Source organism: Trichoplusia ni, chromosome 7 (genome assembly GCF_003590095.1).
Source record: "Trichoplusia ni isolate ovarian cell line Hi5 chromosome 7, tn1, whole genome shotgun sequence".
In the NCBI taxonomy this organism is placed as follows: Eukaryota; Metazoa; Arthropoda; class Insecta; order Lepidoptera; family Noctuidae; genus Trichoplusia; species Trichoplusia ni.
In genome coordinates this window covers 15,415,673-15,438,702 of record NC_039484.1, presented here as the reverse complement: position 1 = coordinate 15,438,702, position 23,030 = coordinate 15,415,673, and the positions used below count along the sequence as shown (strand labels likewise).

Sequence of the window (23,030 nt, the reverse complement as noted above, 5' to 3'; positions counted from 1 at the left end):
AAAGTGTTCCGTTCCGTATAGTCATTACTTGCAATTAACACGTCACTGTAATTGCAACTTGGTAATGTTCGGGTTTTGATTTGCAAACGTCTCGTTAAAACACAATGAAATTTTCTGATACATAACAAATATTGACGTTAGCATTTACATTTGATTTCCCTTTGCTTTATATATCAGTCTATAGCAGAAGACATTTCAAAAGTCATCAATACGGATTGAATCGCTCTAATATATGGATATAACAAGTCTATCACGATTCATCGTACTTAGCGATTGTAGAAATGTCACTTTTGTATGGCTTCACGAGACGTTTAGCACTGTTTCTATAGACATGTCATAAACCAAACTAATTGCTATGATGTTCAACATGTTTGAACGGAACGTGAACATACCAGAGCTACGACTATTAGTTTTGAAACAACACACTCGTTATGCTGTTTGTTAGCAGTTTACACATCGCATTCCAAACAGAGAACGAATTGATCAAATACCAACGCAGTTTTATAAAAACCGGCAGCAAAATACAACGGAACACTAATGGCTCGTACGTTACAAATGTAAATATCATATAACAATAAAAGAAACTACTTTTTAAGGTATTGTCACAATACAGTAAGCGTAAAACATTGTTGTACACTTGAGTAGCCTCGGCGTCCGGCGGCGCTGTGCCCAACATATAATTGGCAGCAAGCATTAGAACAACATCATCACTATGTATGTAGGTGCACACCCCGGCGCACGCTACAGGCTCAATTAAACAATCAACGTTAACCGAGACCATCAGATATCTAACGAGCTTGATGACCTACCTACAACTATTGCTGCTGACGTCGAATCAGCAATTAAGGCGAGGCACAAACAAAATACAACACATTTTTAGAAACCTAATAACAAACGGACTACGGTAAATTGCTGACTCGATCAACGCACAGCCATAACAAATTAGTAATAGTTACATAGAAAAAAACATTAGAACAGGCAGTGATAACAAGTAAACAGTAGATAATAAAAACAACTAACATTACAACTAAATATCTAACCTGAAACTAAAACTCAAAGATAGTCTAAGCACAGCCTTTAATTTGAGAAATTGTTAACTTTATTATTCTTTGGGCGAGTTTTGCACACGTTTTGGTAAGCGCTCAGCATGTAACTTGGTGTACGATAACAATCTTTGTTGGGACCAGCGCGACACTACGGACCTCTATTTGAATTGCAAAGCTAGTGATGCGCTGCGCGGTTCCGCCCCACACCTACATAGCACCTGGCACTCGCCCACCAATTGCACTATTCATTTACAACACGAATAGCAAGTCATTCAGTACTATTGTAACTTAATGCAAACAGTAAAAATACTTATTGTAATAATCTCGCAGCAAAGTACGTATATAAAAATTATTGAATTTGTAAAATATCGACGACATCTATGAACGTTGAATTACAGATAATCATTTAGAATTGGTATTTAGAATCGTGGGTACCGACTGTAACAACAGCGGCCCACATGTGGCCACACTCCCCAGCGGAGGTGCCCAGACGTGTGCCCGACCGTCCGTCACTTCAACAATTGCACTGCTCCAGTTAAATACAGCTGTATGACTGGATAACAAATCAATATTAACAGTTATAGTAATCCGCCGATGTTGTATAACGCATTCGATATCAATGTTTAAAATTACGATAATATCGAATTTTACGAAATTAGTGCTCCGTACTCGCGTGATGGAAGTTTAATCGAATTATTAAAATCGATCTGCGTGTATTACGCAGTAGTCAATTTTATCGTCACACTTTTCAAACAGATTATTGCTTGTGCTAACAGATTAGCACTTTTAAGTCCCCATTCGCGGTCGAGCAATGAGGCACAGTTAATGACATGCGAGCCGTGTCCACGTTTCCTTTACCATTTTTTTGTATTTTATATTCTATTTTTAGAACTACTATGTCGATACAACTCGGTGACTATAAAAATAAACTACTTCTTTACGTATGCAAAACTACATGACACGACCCGCTGCAAACGGCATTTTTAAGTAGCGCTACTGCGGGCGTTTTCATCATATACTTTTTTCTACGTACTCGGATTTGCCTATTTTTGTACGGAACACTAATAGGAACCTACCTACTGTTCATATTTTAGAATATTTAGAATATCAGGTATTGCTTCTCGAGAAGCGACTGCGTGCAGGTAACTCATTATATTTACTAAATTGCCGTACGCAGTTACTGCAGGTGCCAAAATATTATTGAACGCGGCACTCCACTTTAACAACTGATCATACTCGAATTCATCGTAAATATAGTGATTCTTACTCATAACCATACTTCCCAATCATAAACTAGTTTGACGATTTCTACCGTACTAAGTTTAGAATATATTAAATACTACATAATGCTTATAGCTAACGAATAATCATTGAGAAAATGATATGAACTTTATTGCACACGGCAAAGTGTTTACTTTTAACTGAAACACATTATTGTCGAAAATTATGATCTATAGAAATAGATAGACCAAAAGTTATTATGACAGTCTACAATACAACAACTACCCGTTGTTTTACAAACAAATGCAAGTTAGATTGAAGTCGCCTTTATAATCGTGTCAAGCCTAAGATTACAGGAATGATCAGTAGTGATTGTTGAATTATATACATACATATATATTTGTCAAGAAACTTTACGACATTCTAATTCACAGCAACATCACGACATCAAGACGTCAATATGTGTTAATAAACCACAGCGGTTCTAAAGTCTAGGACATTCAGACCAGTGTGGACAAGAGTATTGCCAGGCCAGGTATCTAAATCCACAGTTCCGGCTACTCACACTCTACCGTGTATGTCTTCGGGCTATCAGTTCACAGAGGATTTACATACCCGCCAAGAGGTGGACTCAGTCATCGTTGTCCATGCCAATCAACTCGGCTTGCAGGCGCCCCTTGGTGCGGCAGCAAGCCGTCAGGCAGAGTATCCTGAGAGCGAGCCGGAACTGAGGACTTAACGAGATCAGAATCACGATCTTCCAAAACGAGTTGAGAATTCCCATCCACACTACTCCGAAATGCAACATAGGAACCTTTATCTCTTGATCAGTGAAATATTCATAGAGCTTGACGACGACGTAGGGGGTCCAACTCAACCAGAAGGCGCAAACCATGACGAAGCTCATCCAGTGGCTCGGGTTGGAGAGGTTCTCGGCCAGCGCGGTGGCGTACTCCTTGTCGTGGATGGGCACGCCGCTGTTGAGCCGGCGCTTCATCGAGAAGATGTAGTAGTAGTTGTACACGATGGAGATGACGCTGGGGCCCAGCACCAGGATGCCCAGCGTGGCCGTGTACGCGTACGTCGTGCCCCAGTCCAACATGCAGATGAACGTCTCCTTGTCGAAGTTTGCCTCCTTTTTATAACCGAGTAATGGGGGACAGCAGAGCATTGCGGCAGAGATCCAAGTAAAAACCATCCAACATTGGCTCCTAGTGCGGGTTTGTACCTGGTCCGCGGACATGGTTATTAATAATAAGTCACACACGTTGCGGCCTACACTATTCTAACTTCATTGGGATTTTATTTGATTTCTTAATTATTCATTAATAGGAAAGAAATAAATTATTTACAATAAACTTTTCATGCTCATATTAAAATTGTCTAGTGAGATGTAAAAAGTTGTTCATTTAGCTACCATCTAAAGAAAACGACTCGAAACAAAATTCAAATCTACTAAAATGTATTTATGTATATAAAAGTCAAAAGAAGAATTGATTCTTTTATAGGAAAAAGTAGCTTCGTAATCGTATAATCGAGAATGATCAATTTCTATATGCAAATGTTTTTTAAATGCAAGCTAGCTAGCTAAGAAATAAAAATATTGAAAGGGATAACTACCGTCGCACTAACCGTCTCATATCGGAGAGGCTTCCTGACGGCGAGATAACGGTCAACGGAGATCCACATAAAGGTGTAGACTGAGACGGACCAGAGCGTGACTTCGACGTAGCCGGCAAGGCGGCACATGAGGTCGCCGAACATCCAGCGGCCCGTGAGCGCCGGGTACACGGACAGCGGCACCACCAGCAGCCCGATCAGCAGGTCCGCCACAGCCAGCGACAGCAGGTAATAGTTGATCACCTCGTTGGACAGCCCTGCACAATACAACCAACATGGGTGATGTTTTCAAACTACTTCAACTTCAACCGTTCCAGCCCTCCAAGTTCTGATAACGTGTGATAACTTCAGAACTAATACCAGTTCGGAACCCATTGCCTCTCATCGCAGACTTAGTTTCTCAAACAGCTTAACCAAACGCGACCCCACTTGCATACGACAAAGTTGTAGTACATCGTAATGTTCTCAATCGGAATTCTATTAAGAAACTAGGTTATTTTCTTAATATATCTATAACCTAGATATTAACAGTGTGCTATTTTGTACCGTTTAGAGGAAACCTGAACAGTTCACTAGATTATCCACTTCAGCACGGATTAAATTTCCATCGGATAAAGAAAATAAAAGCGATTACGAATCGGCATTCTACCTTTTTTGCTATTTAGTGCAAGGGCGCAAACTATGAACCTAAACGCACGAATATTGTTTTGAAATAAGACGGTAAGAATTTTGACTACATCATTGTAACAATTTCTAAAAATAAAAACATAATAATTGTTCGCCCATTAAATAATCTTAATATTTTAAATTTAAATTGCTTACCTTTGAAGTTAAGAAAAGAAGCAATAATAAGTAGGTTAGAGACGACAATGGCAATGCCCATGACTGCGATGACAGCGGCTTGTGTCAGAGTCTCGAAGGAGGCGAGGGGACTGTCAGCCACACTGACTTCGGCGGCGGCCGCTGCGCCGCCCCGCGCGCTCATCATCTTGGCAGGCATACCTAGAAACAACAACACTGGATTATTACACAACCACTATCTTTAGTACCTACTCCTCGTACTTTAGATTACTTTCGTTGCGGGTTCCGAGATAGTCAATTGATTGTTTCCCTGAAACACACTGAACTTAAGCGCTGACTCGTATTTAGCAATTATCATTGTAAATTCTAGTTCAGTATTTTGTGTGTGTGACGAGTTTGACCCTAACCACAAACACAAAAGTATAAGGAAACAATAAAAAATAAAGTAACGTAAAAAGAACGGATCTTCACCTGTATTTAATACAACGAAAAGGAATGTTTTTGGAAGATCCATCGTATTTTACTCACAGGCATACCCTATTACGCACGTAGACACGTCTACTCGTAAAACTATAAAACCTCTTTCGTGCTAAGGATTCATCAAAATAACCGACACTACATGGTAGACCGGTGGCGCACCCAGAAAGTTATCTTTCCACACATTACGGACAGGTTAGCCAAATATTTACACCACAAGCCAAACTTTTTACGTAAAATCTACACCACAACTTACTTCAGCAAAGTGCTTAGTTCTTTAAAATTTTAATAATGCTTAAAAAAGCTAAAACGTTAAATTAGATAACCTATTTACTTATCGCTCGAATCTTTCATTAACTAATGGCAAGTTAACTCGAACACCCGGTGATTATCGCACACGAAGCAAATAATATTCAATACTAAACAAAATGCATTCGAACTTCATCGGTAATTACTAACGATTCATTAGTGCTACACTCACGCGGTAAATACCACTACTTAGTGGTAGTTAAACTGCTATTGGTAATCGAGTGTTAGTTCTGCGTTTCTGTAATTGAATACTTGTTTTTTTTTTTTATTATGACAGTTTTTTATGTAGTGCAGACAAACTCCTCAATAAAACCAAATTTGGATATAGAATTCAATCGTCTTCGTAAATTTTTTTGAATTCAGGTCAGCGTCATTTTAATATAGATTCATATCAGAGTGAGATATGTAGGTTATAAAAGAGGAGGCAAACTTTGAGCTCCATTTTAAATTTAACTTGGTTCCAGCTACGGATGCCGGCTGAAATGACGAGCTGCCATTGAATGAATTGTAAAGAATGAAATATGTGAGTCAGCTGTCTGAATGTTCAAACTTCAAATTACTCCGTTTAATTAAAATTTTCCTTAAAATGTATGAGACATGAAAGATGACGTGGTCTTTGTTTACTTTGCCTGACTTAACTGAATACAAGAACATATGGATACTTAAAAGAGTATGAATGTTTAGAACTTTTTTTCAACCATTACTGACTTACTGTAGGGCAAAAGCCTCCCTTAGATTTTCCACTCTGTACGGTCTATTGCATTTGTCATAACTATGGTATTATAAGAACCTTATTCTCATAAAACTTTTGTCTATAATTTTTCTGCAAAAGATCATATTAATAAGTGAAATATACTTACCATTAACGTCGTGCGAAAGAAATACCGAAGGCGAATTTGGCCGAAACGGCCATTGCTTTGTACTCTCAATCTGTGAAAGAAAAAAGTAATTTAAGAATACAGTCACTGTATAGCGTCAAGTGTAACTTTTAATTTAATAATCGTTTGATTAACGCCTTGGCTGGCTGTTCGAAAAGTAAAACTAAGCGAGCGAGGTAAACTGTTTGTTCTCATCTATAAAGTGAAAGTGTACCGTCAGCCATGTTAGATTTAACATACTCCAGTGATCAATTAGAATCTCAAGGATATTCAAACTTAAAAAGATAACTCGTAACGATATATTTTTTGTTTTTCATAATTTTGTCTGTGTATTTCCGATCGGCTCGAAGTCTACGCGTATAGTGAAAAGACATATATACGAGTATCCTAAAATGAAACCATGGAGTGGTCAACGTAATCAGTGTAGGTTCATCTTCTATAATGTGAGTATGCTTTATTTTATTAACTTTCTATTGCAAAACAAATGCTTCTCTGAGCTCAGCTTTCGACGAGTATTTTTTTTCAAAATCCTGAAATTTAACTGGGAGACCAAATCATAAAGAACCCCAGAACTAAGACACGTGTAATTTTCGCTTAGACGTTACTCATAATCACTCAAATTTATTGAAATGATATATCAGTCACGGGGTTCTGCGAATAAGATTATCATTTTCATTCCAAGTATAGATATAAATGAAAATAGACCGATCTTATCAGCTTCAGCTAACTTATCGACGGACCGAATGCAAGGCTTTTTATCAGAATGAACAAGCGTCACTAAGGCACTAAGACTAGTTTTGTTGAAGACGACAATAGACTTTGACACACTTGTGTCTTGAAACTAGTCTGCAGTGGTTATCGCGGTAACCCGGCCAGTCACGAACACTGGTACATTTTAGTGACATTTGATCGATTTCCACATCAAACTCACACGACACATTTGACGCGAATGCCTCTGACAAATCTATTTCGTGTCTACTTCTTGAACTAAATAACTTTGTAAGTATAAATCTAACTAGTTATATTAGTTTTTTCATTGTTCTAAATAATAATTAAGAGAATATTAAAAAATATTGTTTTAAATTTAAGTGAAATTAAGTTTATGTTTTTTGATAGTCAGGTTTTCCAGTCAGTTCAATGATTGATTTTTGATGGTAAGTTTTTTTTTAGGCATTCAAATGATTAGATAATAAAAAAAGAAAATCGGTATAAGTAAAATAATAAGTATCGAATGCAAGTTGCAAAATAATACGCAAAAAAAACCATAATAACACAAGTTTAGTAATAAAATAAAGGCATTTTATAACAAAATAAATATAGTAACATATAAAACAAAACTAAAAATCGCCAATTGCATGTTGAAGTCGCGCACAGTGGGTTCCGTGCTCAGCTACAATAACTATTAAATAATATATATTAGTGTACTATTTCTGACATAGCGGCATCATAAATACACCAAACTGAACAGTTCATGAGCCACAGCCTAGTTATAGACGCACAAACTGACATCGACAGCAGTCAAAGTAAGAAGCTCAATTTTTAATATTTACGTGCAAACATCTACAACTTTAATTAATAAATCAGTCAACAAAACAAAGAATACAAAACAAATTAATGATTCAAACAGTTTAGAATTGCAGTTATTAATTAATCAACTCGATCTTTCGACAGACCACTCAAAAGTTTTCGAGCTACTCGAATCGGCTATATCGGGACGGGGGCGTATCTAGCCATCTATATTAGGAAGAAACAAAATACTTTTAGATGAACTCAGGTGGGAGCAATATTCGGCCTATTTTCGAGCGGTCATCGACTCACCTTTGACCGGCTCAGAAACCAGTGGAAGGCAGAACTTTCACTGTCGTCGACAAGACTTTTACAATTTCAAGAACAAGTGAAACGTGTAGTCAAAACCTTAAAGAAGTTTTGATATAATATAATAATGTGTCATAAAATGTTAGCAAAAAGGTTTAGTTATTTTTTAAATCAATTTGTTTAAATTAATTAGGTATCGCTTTAATAATTTTACTTTAATATTGTTAGAAAATAAAATTGAAAATAAAGTGGAGCTCGTGGCTAAGGTGGAGCTCGTGGCTAAGCTATAACCGCATAAGTGATTCGATCACAGGTTAAGCTATGCTAGACGCGGTTGGTCCGTAGATGGGTGACCATCTTTGTCATAACGAGTTCCTCCGTGTTTCGGAAGGCACGTTAAATTGTGGGTCCCGGCTGTTATTCCTACATCTTTGACAGTCGTTACAAGTAGTCAGAAGCTTGAAAAGTCTGACAGCCAGTCTAACCAAGGGGTATCGTGTTGCCCAGGTAACTGTGTTGAGGAGGTCAGATAGGCAGTCGCTCCTTGTAAAACACTGGTACTTAGCTGAAACCGGTTGGACTGGTAGCCGACACCAACATAGTTGGGAAAAGGCTAGGCCGATGATGATTGTTAGAAAATAAAATGTCATGAATAAAACTGTGCCAGCCAATAAACGTCCCAACGCTGGGCAACTTCCTATACGTGTACGGAAGGTTTAGGCATTAGGCACCCTAGCTCATGGCAGATGGCAAATTTCAATTTACGGAATCCTAGTTTCCCCTCATCAACTTCACTGCCTACCTATCACAGTTGATGAGAAACAGACTTTTGCCAAACGGAAATAAAGCAGTCATTGCTCCAGCCCCCATTTTAACATTTAGTACCCTTTAAAACTACATACTTTGTTGAAAACCTAAATTCCTGTCAAAAAGTATGAACCAAGCAACTGCGCAACAATCCAGAAACCAGAATAACTAAACAAACTATTTAAAGCTCTCCAAACTTTGAATTTTTTATTCGCAAAGCTTTAAAATAAGCACAATTTATCTTGTTATTAATTACTAAAAGCTGGATGCTGGCAGTACAACAATTTTGAAATAGCTACATAATTTCCTGCACTTACTCTGAAAAGGCTTACCACAACAGACCACTGTCAATATTTAGTGTAGCAAAATAAACTAGGAAAATAACTAGCAACTAAATGCCAACCACTTTGAATGCTCCATAAACGGTATTAATGAGAGCAAAATGTTTTACACTCTGCAAACATAAACAACGATATTTGACGACAAAAGTAAACTGCGTTTTATCGGGAAAAATCGGACCTATGTTAAACGGGTAAGCTAAACGAAGAACGATATTTGGATAAATAAAAACTATGTTTTAAAACCACAAAGCAGAATATATGCTTTTATAAAAAATAAAATGTATCACGCGAATAAATACGATCTCTAATACATTTAGATAGTACTTCTGACGACAATTAAAACAAGTCGACTGTTTCAAGCATTTCGTTACCAAGTTCCCTTCTGAACTTCTAACCCTTTGATCAGGCCAACGCGAAAGCACAATACGTTCACTGAACAATACAAAAGCGAATCGACAAAAAATATAAGCAAAAAATAAAATTAGAGCTAAATTTTTAGCTTGATTTCTGCCTTTAGCATCCAAGTGCTTGTCATTACAAATCAAACGAGCCCAAACTCGGTTTGGTTCCTTTCACCTTCCAGCTCCAGCATCAGATCAGCTCCATGTCATAAATATTACGCTTACACGCAATATCAATATGCGTGGAAAATTTTAGCTGTATCGGATACTGGGAACTGGGTCAAATTCTACTTTTAAGATTACATTGTAAAATAAAATAAAAATCCATAACAAAAAATGTCGTTCCAAATTAGATTAAAATATATAATTTAGGTAAATATTCAAACCGAACCGAATGCTTAAGATTTATTAAATGGCTGTACGATAAAATAAGCTATCAGTAAGCCGCTTTAAATCTCACTATGTTTTCCATAATGGTAGTTTTAACAAAGTTAAGTCATCCTCCAAGTTTCGAGCTGCCTTTGACATATAACGCTTATTCTGAGAGAAAGCATTCGCGACACCACATTTTTCTCGGAAAAATGTTTTAATCACAATAATACAATATTAGTATCACGCTTCGTTGCTTGTATAACAGCCTTTTGTATATTAATAAAGAGAATATCCTCATTAGCCCGTTGTCAATTAACTACTTACTACAAACGGCTCTTTTAATAAGAGTAATTTTTAACTGACCGTCCTTTAATAAAAAATATGAACTTTTATAATATTTATATCAGAACTTTTAATAATTCTTTATTTCCTGCACACGTTACATTCTTTATTTTATATTTTATGTACGATATTAATATTTAATTACCATGCATTTTAAATTTAGATTTCATAGCAAATGAGGTCAGATATTACAAATGAATTAAGCGAGTAAAACATTTCCAAGCCATAAACCCCTGCAATAAGTTCGCAGTTGCGTTCCATTCTATGCAATAAATGTTGCAGAACACGCCAATCTTACAATACTAGAATGTTTAATACTATTATTGCGCAGCAGCCTCTGTTCAACGTGAATCCACGCCCATTTTGCACCGTAACCCACGCACGAATATTTCACGTAACGAAGTGTCATGGCCGACACACGAATATTTTACGAATAACTCTGAATATCTACAGCTGAAACGTTAACCCATAAATTCATATAAAGTCAGATTTTAAATCACAAATGTTACGAACGGCATGAAATAAATTTTATAAAACTAGGACATAAATCGTTTCAATTATTTTACGCCGGTCGCGGTGGCCAACCACGAATTTCAACAACACAAAACGATAAAATACTTTAATTCAATTCGATCACAAAGAGCATTAAAAATATGTACACGATTATCGTTAATTCATAAACCTTCGTAGCCAATGCCAACCCGTAATATCGAAGTGCTACGAAGCGCTACGAAGCGCAGCCATGATGGCAACGTAGCGCTACGTCAGAACAGCTTACCACCCGCACTGAATGCACCGCGAGACAGGCGCGCGCTACAGAGGTTGAAGGTCATGTACCTATTGAGTACCGAAACACAAGGTCATGAGCAAAGGTCTTTAGATATCGCAACACGGTCGCTACTGTAATATTGTAGTAAATGACTACACAACACTTATATTGACATGCCGCGTAATTATATCAAATTTATATTGGCATCGACACACATATTTTACATCAAAATGCGTGGGACGGCATTTCAGCTGTTTTTACATTAAAACATCACGAATCACAATTTCTATTGGCTCCGAGCCAACATCGTTACTATTGTATTTGCCGAAATACACAAAATTATAATATTTATTTGCGTATAGGAAGATTTTTTCAGTATTGCGCAACAACATATTGGTAAACACAGACACTGGTCTAGACGTAATTTTCACTGTCTAGTTTCTACATAAAACAATTTGAAGGAATTTCCAACGCACCTTAAACAAAATACAACGTGAGAGAGGAACGCGATGTAATGCAGTGACCAAACAGTCTGGCCGGCGGCGAGCCCGGGGTGCAAGGTCAGAGCACTCGATACAACAACAGCTTATGTAACATTATGCACTTACGTAATTTGGTAAATACAAATGCGTGACTTTGAACTCCAATATATTCCGTTTATAATTTCGCAAAGCTTCAGCACAAATCACTAGAATTCGCCAAAATGGAGTATTTTTACACAAAAACTCTGGTATGAAGCAGCCGATATCGTGGAAAACTGACGCACCGCTACGGAGCGACGAGTAAGGGCGATATTATTGTTCGGGAGGGAAGCGTGAGGCGCACGCGGCATTTAGAAGTCAAGGTCGACTCGTGGGAGCTCCTCTGGCGGCCGGGCGCTCCAAGGTCGCCTGGCACCCGCGCCGCGCGCCGCCCCCCGCCGCAATCGATACTAAATTATACAGGCGATACACTCTGCAACAGGACTCTCTTTAAAGCCAGGTGTTCAAAGAAAGCGATATACTTGTTAAACTTGTATTATATTTCATAAAAAAATAAGAAATTTTTCATTCCTACGTTTGAAACTGAAACGCTATTTTCCAGTAACGTTGTAATGTCTACTGGCGGAGCTTAAAGCTATCCTTGTAAACATGAGTTGACAAGTTCAGACTTTATGTTCAAGTAGATTCGCCCGCGAAATGAAAGAGTCCGGTTCTGATCAGACCTAAAGTTGTTGGAGAGTTTCTAGTGCAATACCGAGCTCATGCTATTCCAGGAAATGTGTTAATGTTTCTGGGTAAACGTTTACGTTCGCAGCTCAACAGTTAATGAAATGGAGGGTATATACTGAAATGGTTTTCTTATAAAGTGAAGCGGATGCGTTGATCTTTTTGGTTCTGTCCTTATTCATGTAATTATATTCACTACGCGAGATCTAGTTCATCACATTTATGTTTAAACTTCACTGGGGTTTTTATGTCAGAGAGTCCAATTGACACATGTATTTGTAAAACACTGCCTGAATGACTGACAGCTTTGCCTTCGATTTGACAATGTCACATGCAAACGTGTGTTGTTTTCGAAGGTTTTCTGCAATGACGTGAATGTTAAATATTGTTATGGAGGTCAACACCCGGCAATAATTTCGCGACGAATATTGGTATTTGTTGACAAATCGACTTTAACCTAATTTGCGGTTAAGATGCGTTGGATACCAAAATATGTTATTGAACGTCATTCATATTAGGGATTTTATATCTTTCGTAAAAGCTTCACTATAATTCTCAAGTCACGTGACGTATAATTTCCATAAATTGCAGACATTTCTGTTGTCGTTCCAATTGTAGAAACGAGATGCCGCCCTGCGTCGTGTAGTGCCGCCAGCTCTTCTACAGCTGCTAGTTTTAGTTTAAGAGTACGCTTGTACTCTTGTTTACGAAGGCTGCATTACTTCCGTTGCTATACGGTGACATTGCTAAGAGAAAACTTATACAACAACCAGACAAGACAACAAAGCAAACTGAGAATGATTTTCTTTTCCACTTTCATAACGGTGTCTGTAAAACTCTTTGCTCCTTTTATTAAGTTATTGAGTTTGAAAACTTGAATTAACGATTTAATTATGTTAGTACAACATTTTGTATTAATTGAATGAATTCCAACTTTAAATCCTATTTAATATCCGGATACACAAAAACATATTTTCATTTTATATGTACAAAAGGAATTGGCCTATCGTAAAAACAAAATGAAAATACATTTTATTCTGCCGGTTATTTAAAAGAGACGAGATTTTCATGTTGCAGTTGTTTAACTTTAAAATTAGTAGTTTAAGTTATTTGGTGAATAAACTGTAACATAAATTCGTTGTTTTTCAGTTTGCTTAGTACGGTCAAACAGGTTCCCAGAAAAAAAAACGCGACTACCCTGAAACTTTAAATTTTCACCTGCGAATATAGCGTCTGGAAAAAATAAATAAATGCTGCGTTTTCATAAATAAATATTTAAAATGTATGGTCCAGTTTTGTACTGTAGCAAATATTGAGCATAGAATTTCGCTGTGTATTTGTAAATCTATTTTTCAGCGGAAAACAAAAGAGTAAGCCTGCGATTTATTTTTAGATATATATTCGCCGGTTTTAAGGTTTATCTTACGAGTTTGTTTAAAACTAGTGAATCTGATACTTTTGTTCGTTTCCGATAGTAAAGTATTAGCTCGACTACAGTTCTTTCGTAAAAAAATAGCTGTTTTTATTATTGTCTTGCTTTTATATCTTGCAATATTACTTTTTATCATAGCTATCTTGATATTCTATTTTACATTTAGAATTGGACAAAGAAGTCCAATTTCAACAAATTTTAACCATTCATACTATTTAATCACTCTGTATCATTCATGATTTCCATTTTAATCAATCTAAATGAGCAATACCATTTCAGGTGTCATGTTTCCAATTGAGATGAATGGGTATTAACAGATTGACCTGTTCCACGGAATTAATGATACATCGGTGATGGATCTGTTTTAATTAATACAAATTGATTGAAATGTCGCATTATATGGCTCGTTCCACTTGAACAATGTGTTGTCACTATGCTCTAATGCTTGCAGTGTAGCTGACCAGCGATCATTGAATATGTGCAGGGATTAGAAATTGACCAGAAAATTGGTATCAATTCAAATTGACTTCAATGGTATCTTAAGTAAGACACTACTAGCAACAATTAAATATAACATGGTCCACTTTTAAATAATATTTTTGCCTCTTTAAATAAAGAAGGCCGTATGTAAAACTTTGTAAACCGGAATCAGAAAAAGCTTTCGGTATCAAAAAAAATACTAAAGTAGTAAATACATTTGTGTATACTATGACTACTTACGATCCCTACTTCGGCATTGAATTCAGGCCACAAGAAAAATGAAGAAGTACTTCTATCGATTCAAATCCATTGTCATGACCTCACTTCGTGTCGTTCTGATAAACAAACTACTTTTGTCCTTGTGTATGGTGAACTGTGTACAGTATGCATGCTAGTGTTGACGTGGCATTCCACAAACCCGTGTGCAGTTTCCGACGAGGTCAGGTTTAATTTTAACGACGACGACGGTCAGTTTCACAAAGCATTCACTTAATTTGTATTCGAATAGCGAACATGCTTACGCGAGGACAAAGATTAACGACATTTTGTGAACGTTCTGAGCTTGAATACGTTTGAGGGATGCTAAAATGAAACCTTTTTCCCGGATACCTTTTTAGATGGCTGTTTTTTTTTTCGTTTTGTTTATTTTCTGAACTTACTGTTTCTCTTTCGTTTATAACTTTGTAAGTTCGTTTTTAAGTCGGATTATTTTGTCACGTGAACCTGTGACTATTTAAGTCCCACGCTGCCGTGGTACAATGGCCATGTAGTAATAGAATTCCACGAGGTATAACTTCTGCCAGTCTTTAAGTTTAGATTCGATTGCCTACTCTATCCAATACGTTACGTTACAAGAGGTTTCAAGGCAAGGCAAGTAATGAAACTCGTATAACTTCTTGAGACCGAGGCGCTTGGCTTATTGGAACAGTGGTTAAAACGACTACAATACATTAAAGTCATTGCAATAGTTTGTCCGTGGGAGGTATGAGAACTGAAGAGGTTCGTTTTTAAACTGCCTAGACTTCAAAGTTTTAGTATTAGTTCAATTGGTGTTTAGTGACAAAGTAGAGGGAGGAAGTGAGAACTCTTTGCTGGATTTACGTATTATTTTATCGTCTTCTTTTATTTTTATAGGTTGATTGATCTCTTTCGGAAGCAAAATTAATTTACAACGTGTTTTAAGATAAGTGTGTCTCAATATGAAACTAATGTGTTTTTAGGGACATCAGGAAGAATTGAACTGGAGGTTTTTAGCAGTTAATTTGTTCGTTCTACGCAATTATACCCCCAGAATCTAAGTTTTAGTGTAGCTTGTTTTAGGTCATCTTATTAATTTACTTAATCAATTTAGCTTAATTATTGTTAACAAACTGTTTAAGGTTTCAATTGATCAAAGTGGCAAATCAAGGCTTAAAGATTTATTTGTTTAAACTTTCATGTACAATTGTGGTATATAAGGCGGACTTAATTCCGAGAGGCTTCAATGATTTTTAATTTTATGAATGTTTTTTTGTTCTTATTTTATGAATAAGTGATTTATTCTTTTTTTATTATAGTGAAATCCACATGTCTCACAAGTGGTACACATAGGCCCTAGTACCTTAACGTTAGGTGTTAGTGTCGAGTTTTCGATAACAGGAAAGTTCGTGCAAACTTCTAATTTCGAGGTATGTAGCGCCATCTCTTGGTGTTACACGAAATTTACTATCTCATAAAGTTTTTAACTATAGTAAAAACGACATTTCCCTTTGAGATTTAACAATATCTATTCAAATTAAAGAAAATAACGAATTGTTATACTTTTGCAAGCCCTCGGAGTATTTTTAAAGCGACCTTACTTACTTAAATCGGAGTTTTTGGAGAAGGATCAAGCTTTACGACCGCGCCTTGTGGCACCATTGTTATAAAGAAAATTCCATTCTATTTTTATACCGAGCAGTACGTCTGTCTTCTTTCTGGAAAATGAGAATAAGGGGAAAAAAAAGGAAATAAATAATTTGATGCCTTTTAAAAATCAGTAGTACGTAACCAATTTTTTTTATCTAGCCCACTATGTCCCACAAATGAGCAAAGATCCCCACTATAAATTAAATTCATTTGCAACTTCCTTAACTAAAATAAAACATGTTGTCTGAGCGAATTAGCCATTAAATTAATTTCAATATTATGTAGATTTGCCGAGGGATCGGGAGGGTAGGTAGAAAATCGATGCGACCCTTTGGTATCGACCTCGACTGTCATGAACCTACCCCTGTCAATGTTACGGACGAGTTGGTCCCTACCTTGGGACCCTCTTGATGTGTGCCTATTAAATATGTAAGTATTCAGTTACCTGATTTAATGTGTAAAGATTTTTAATATTGTAATAACATTACAATAATTTAAACAAATTATCGGGAACGTATAATAATAAACCGATTCAAATTAATTTGTAAAAAAATATTTAATTCTTGTCTTCCTCACGTTGTTTTTTTATGTAATACTAGCTGACTCAGCAAACGTTGTTTTGCCGAATATTTTTTTTTAGTTGTATGTATTTTTAATGCCACTTATAATAAAAATAAAAACAAACCATTTCGTCCAATAAATATTTTTTTTTTTAGTGTGAGCCTTATCTCTTTGGGCGTATGAAAAATAGATGTTGTTCTATTCTCAGACCTACCCAATATGTATACAAAATTTCATAAAAATCGGTCGAACAGTTCCGGAGGAGTACGGTAACTAACATCGTGACACGGGAATTTTATATATTAGAAGAAAGAGAAGATGTAGCTAATTTTATAAACATTATACAAGTATAGTATTAAATCTCGGCTCAATTATTTTAATCGGCACCGCAATGACCAATATTTATTTTTAAATACGGTCAAATACCTGATACCTCACAAAAAAGGGAACAGTAAAATTGCCAACTTCATCTTGGACACACACACCTTACACCTGCCGACTTGTGGAACCTGCCCCGTAAAGGCTGAATTCTGTAATGTCTTTACGAAGTTTAAATATAATATACCTACTCCTATCATAACTTTTCTACGATAAGCACAAATTAGTTGGTACAAAATAATATAAAAACCTAAGTAGATGTGTCGGAGTAATGTTATACTCGTCAAATATTTAGGGAGTTCTGACAAAATATTTAAGAATTATAATCCGGCCATTTTGCCGGAGCGGCCATCTTGAACTGATTTTCATCAAACAAAGCAAAGGAAATACCAGACAGATTCACCTACAAAATGAAATCGTAATCGGTACACAAACACTCGAAACTCTTATCTATAAAAACCTTTTGGTTTTTGCGTCCGCTGTTAAAACTTTTAAAAATACAAGAGGGGTCTATGACAAAATTGTTCTCTGTTTTAGGTAGATATGTATGCAAATTTTCGCTCTACCCAACAACGGGAAGTAGGTCAAATTTAACTTGTAAGATTTGATTACCCACCAACAGACAGCGGGACAAATGAAACACAATAAAATGAAATTAAGTACTCAACATCAAATTGAACGTAGTCAGATAAATTGCAATTTCGGAGGCAAAACGAACGTGTTTCCAATAATATTTAGCGAAAGAAAAATATTAGCTCTCCTAATGGTAATGTAGTTTTATTTATTTAACGAAATACGTTTATTCGTGTCAAAGCTAAGCAATTAACCAATTATTCTATGAAATTGAAATAGGTACTTATATTGTGTTAGGTAAGTTATATAAACGAAAGTAAGGATCATCAATTAAATTATTTTATGCACTTACGCGGACAGTTTTATAAGCATTAGAAAAGTTATTTTTTATATACCCAACTCAATGATGCAATCTGTCAATTAGAGAATCGTCAGTAGAGTGCGTTATCGATCAATAAATAATATCAATCATTTAGAGGCTTCGAGATCAAACTATATTTCGTACATTACAGTGAAATTCCCATAAAATATAAAAAAAAATTGTTGAAATATGTGTCCTCTTGTAGATATCCGTCGCAGTATTGTCGCAGCTTAAATAATGCTTGTTCGCATTTTATTACAAAAAAAGCGTTGTAACTGTGATGTTTCGTTATTTAAACTTATTTTTTGCATCCAACACAAAGAGGTGTTTTAACTTGGTTTGGTCAACTTTTACTTTTTGGTTTTTAATACGTTGTTACGGCAATGTTAGGTGACATCCTTTTGATTTGTGTACAGATGTATTATCCCATGAATTTTACTTTCTTTTGAGATGGAGCAATTAGCCAAAAATGGTAGAATAGGGATCAGATTAGTCCGAACCGTACTGCTATAAACAAACTCATCACGAATCCAAAGGTAATCTCCGGTTATGCCATCTGCATAAAGGATAGAGATTTTATACTTTCGCGTTGTTTTATGAATGTCGGGGAGATGGAAGCCCGACTCTATTCAGCGGGTCGACTCAAACTCAGTGCTGCGCCAGACAATCGTTGATTACTACATTTTTACGTTCGGCGAGGGTGCAATGCACTTGGCCGTCAATGTTGACTAAATTATAAGAGAGAGACACTTGAATTTTTAAAATGTATATTTTTGCAAGTCTTCTCAAACCATGGAGACAAAAAAGCGTGAAATTTACGAGATTTTGGGCTTAAGCTACCGCAAAAACTATTAACTCAGTTCTTAAATGACATGTCAATGGAGATGAACTAAAAAATCATAGGACTCTCCTAGATACACTAAAGTAGGGCACTAAGTTCGCGACTGTACGCTGCAGCTCTTTTTATATCTGTAGTGTATATAAGCCCCTCTGCAAACCCTCGAGTTCTCACACGGACTCTCGATGTATAAACATACAGCGAGAAGAGCAAACGTGGCATTTCAATCGGTGAAAGAGTTTTACTTCTAAAAAATCATTTATTTTTAAACAAGCTAGTTGAAGTTATTGAAGTCTTCGTATTTGAGTATGGTACCAATAGATCTCTCGTTCTAAATGCACAGTCTCACATTAATACGGTATTTAAATATTCAATACATAGATATAAATTCATTTTCTTGAAGCTCTTCTTTCTCTCATACTACGTACTAACAATAAGGTAGGTAAAGCGACCAGGTTTAAAATTTCCAGGAAATCGTAAATATTTTTCTGCTCCTAACCGTAATCCTTTGCAAGAGGTAATCCGTAAGCACATAATCCTTCCATTAAGTTCTTGCCCGAGCCGCAGTTCACCGAAGCTTTAGTGTTATAGCTAAGCTGCTTTTTATGATGTTGATCGATGAAAACAAAAACAAAACCACAACGTTTGTAAGAACGCTCACCCGCTTTCTTTTGTTTTCTATTTTGCACCGTAGATATATAGTCTATATCGCTTTAATGGCGCCTATAAAATGCTGGTGAAAAAAACAGCGAGAAAACTGGAGGCGTGAACACGAAAATTATGAACGACGGGCGCCTTAAGCGGCTTCGTAAGACGACTGAAATATATACTTAAGCAAAATATCTTTTACCGAAAACTCACGTGAGTTTTTTCGAATTCTCTAACTTTATAGATTGCAACGTGGCATAATCCTTGAAAAAACATATTGACAATACTTAAGCTTATTTTCAAATCTTTTCTAATCGAAGATACTTAAAATATTCGAGCGGACATTGTTTTATTATTTTTAGAAGACTGATTGCGTTAACTAACGTTAAACAAAATCATCGAGCTCTTAAGAAGGCAATCTTATTCAAGCTATTGACTATTACTGTCACTGTGGATGTTAGCGAAAAAGCAATAATTTGTAGACCCAGATAAATAAAAACCGACTATATCTACAACAGCTTAATTGTTTCCTGATGAGACTTAGGTTGTACTCGTACAGAACCTACGAATTTTCTTACCCAGTAACTACCGCTTGAGTTATTAACCGCTATGTATAATATTTCCACTGGAGTTCCATCGCTCCATTATGTTTTGCTCTTGATCAATGGAAACCCAATTAAATTATCATATTAAGTAGGTATAAAGGTGACCGCAGACTTAAGCCGCACGGCACGACCCAAGTCGCCGCATTTAAATTCTTTGTATGAAATTCTATGTAACCCCGCCGCTCGCGGTGCAGTCTCCGCAATTACAATACAAAAGCGATGACGACGGGGATAGCCACCGTGCTATGCGGCCAAGTCTGCGTTCACCTTTACATATACTTATAGCATAGCTTTGGCTCGCAGTGGGACACGAAAACATGACGTGATCGATGTGGTCAGAATGAGTCGAGGTCATTGATTGATGGCTGTAATTACAGTAGTGCCCAAAACACAGGTACTGTCAGCAACAGAACTCGGTTTACACAAATATATTTTACTAGAATCCACGTTCTGGCATTCTGCATGAAAATTTTAAAGAGAATTTTAACTTATCAAAGTAAATTGAGTATCGTACCGCAATGGTAGCAAATATGTTTCAAATTACTAAAGGTATAAATGTGTTATGACAGAGATATTGGTAAACTACCTAATCATATCGTTCATATTTGCATACTTATATACGTGCTGTTTTTGATTTAACCAATACAAACATTGTCAACTGTTTTTCAAGGAGTAAAGATTTCGCAAGCAGATAGTAATATACCAACATCTGTTACAAAATCCAAGTTTTCGAACTCATTATGACTAAAACTCAGCTTAAATACAAACATCTATTTACAAAAGAAGAGTGTTCCGTTGTTTTCATTGATTTCTTCCCTAAGTTACACAGATTTCGCCAGCTATACGAGAGAGAAACGCCTATCCGTGCCCAAACCATATACTTGAAATTGGAGAGACTCCAAAAGTACAAAGTCCTATACTTACAAAGCTAGATGAAAGCATAGGTGTACATTTTAATCAGCTATAACATCTATATATTACAAATACTCGTTGAAGTCTCTGACCACTTATGAGAACTATGAACCATTTTGTTTCGTGTGGACTTTGTCGCCGTCTTTCACAGGGGTAAACAATACCAAATATGGCGGATGACTCACACACCCATACTTACCAAATCTGTAGTTTTATCCTAAGTAGAATTGTTCAGTGATAGCCATTGTAGAAAGTTATTGTAGAAAGCAGGAACACTCTAGTTAATTTCATTCTTAATTTTTTATCAACTGTCTTCGCATTTTCCCCAGAGCAAGCATTGAACGTGCAAGCAAGCACACGCTAACATCGGATTTCTGTACAGAAGCCATGGCACCAAATTCGTGAAACATGGCTATTTAGGGAATTTCGTGAATATATCCGTCTCTTTCCCACCCACGTTGCGTACGTGTGAAGACGTGAGACAAGCGATACGCGTGTCCTTAATAATTTACTTATAATAAGGACACGCGGTTCGTAACCTACATTCAGTTGTTTCATATCTTGTGTTTACAAAATATTATGTAGCAATATTTAAAGTTTTGTTTTGTGCTTCTATTATTTAATAAGCTAGTTTATTCAAATATTAAACTATTAAAAAATTTTATCCTTTTACTTTTTATGTTGAATATACAACAATGAACAATACCGCATTAAATAATGTTAATAAAAAGTTTTTAATCAAATATTTTCAGAATAATTAAATAAAAAATATAAAATTATAATTGAACTCACAATTCAACCTTTATACAAGTTGTGTTCTCAGCGTGTTTACTCAAAAATATTATTTCGCATTTTTGTGTATTAACAAAAAGGTTCAACAACCAGATATTTCCATTGTAAGAAAACAAAACACGCAAGCGTTTCTTTTTGCCATAATCTCGTGACTGAAGCCTGTATTTATCGATACGTTCTAGAAAGGGTGCCACAAAAAAAAACTCCGTAAGACAAAAATAATACTATAATAATTTCTTTCGCCACTTTTAAGTGAACCCTTATTTTCAAAGTCATATTTCAAAATAAACAACAATAAGTTGTTTACTTGACTAAAAATGGTTCAGAAGTACTTTTTCCAAAAAGTTGTCAAACAAATCAATACTTTTGTAAACTTTTTAAAACTATTTAAAGTGAATGAAACTTACTTCAAATGGGTCGCATCGTGATCGCCGGCGTGTTTGTTGCGTCCGTACGGCAAAATATTAGCCGCGTGCGTGTTCCCGGCAACACGAGCGACTTGTTAGATCGCGCGATAGCTTGCGATCGCGCCTCTGTCGCTTGTGACACGCGCGGCAACTCTCGGACGACTGTAACACTCGCACACTGCGGCGAGGACGGCGCGCGCACGCCGCGACCCCGCGCTCCCCGGCACATCCCCTAACCAACCTCTTTACCATCGATTCAACGTTTAGCCACTTTTTATTACCAAAACCAAAGCTGTCTTTGAATTGGGTTACTTAAGATTCATAAGTCGCCCAACAGTCCCTAGACTGGTGGGCAGCAGCGTGAGAGGCGCGGCGCGGCGGCGCGCGTCGCACTGCAGGAACGCATCGCATCAACTTCGCCGACTCTGCGTGCTACTACTCTTACTACTACCAACGTATTTTGTATGCATTACGTATACTGACTGATGCTCGCGACGTCGTTTAAATTGCTGGGAAAAGTTTTTAAAACTTGTTATATTAATTTTATTTTGTATCTGCTTAAATCATATGATGGTATAAGTACAGATTAACTGGTTAACTTATAGTAAACTTGTCTGCTTCTAAAGATTTACATAAACTTATTCTATTTTATACTTACATATTTTTTAACTTATTACTAGTTAAGGTCTAGACGAAACAAGTTCCAGCGGCCTAGAAGGTACAGTGAGCTAGAAAAATAGGGAGAATAA

At 36.4% G+C, this 23,030-nt stretch overlaps 1 protein-coding gene across 3 annotated transcripts; it reads right to left on the bottom strand.

The window, feature by feature from the left end:
• Positions 1-306: 306 nt before the first annotated feature.
• Positions 307-22,970, bottom strand: LOC113495589 (G-protein coupled receptor 52). 3 transcript variants are annotated; one of them, XM_026874376.1, is made up of 5 exons: positions 22,282-22,970; positions 6,335-6,404; positions 4,710-4,889; positions 3,888-4,144; positions 307-3,495 (listed from the first exon to the last, which is right to left on the bottom strand). In XM_026874376.1, exons 3-5 carry the CDS (start codon positions 4,885-4,887, stop codon positions 2,899-2,901), a joined length of 1,032 nt encoding a protein of 343 aa, XP_026730177.1. In that variant the 5' UTR covers positions 4,888-4,889; positions 6,335-6,404; positions 22,282-22,970; the 3' UTR covers positions 307-2,898. The 3 variants fall into 3 exon arrangements, with proteins under 3 accessions (XP_026730177.1, XP_026730179.1, XP_026730178.1); XM_026874378.1 differs by having other exon boundaries at positions 3,900-4,144; XM_026874377.1 differs by lacking the exon at positions 22,282-22,970 and adding an exon at positions 11,808-12,377.
• Between the last annotated feature and the right edge of the window lie 60 nt (positions 22,971-23,030).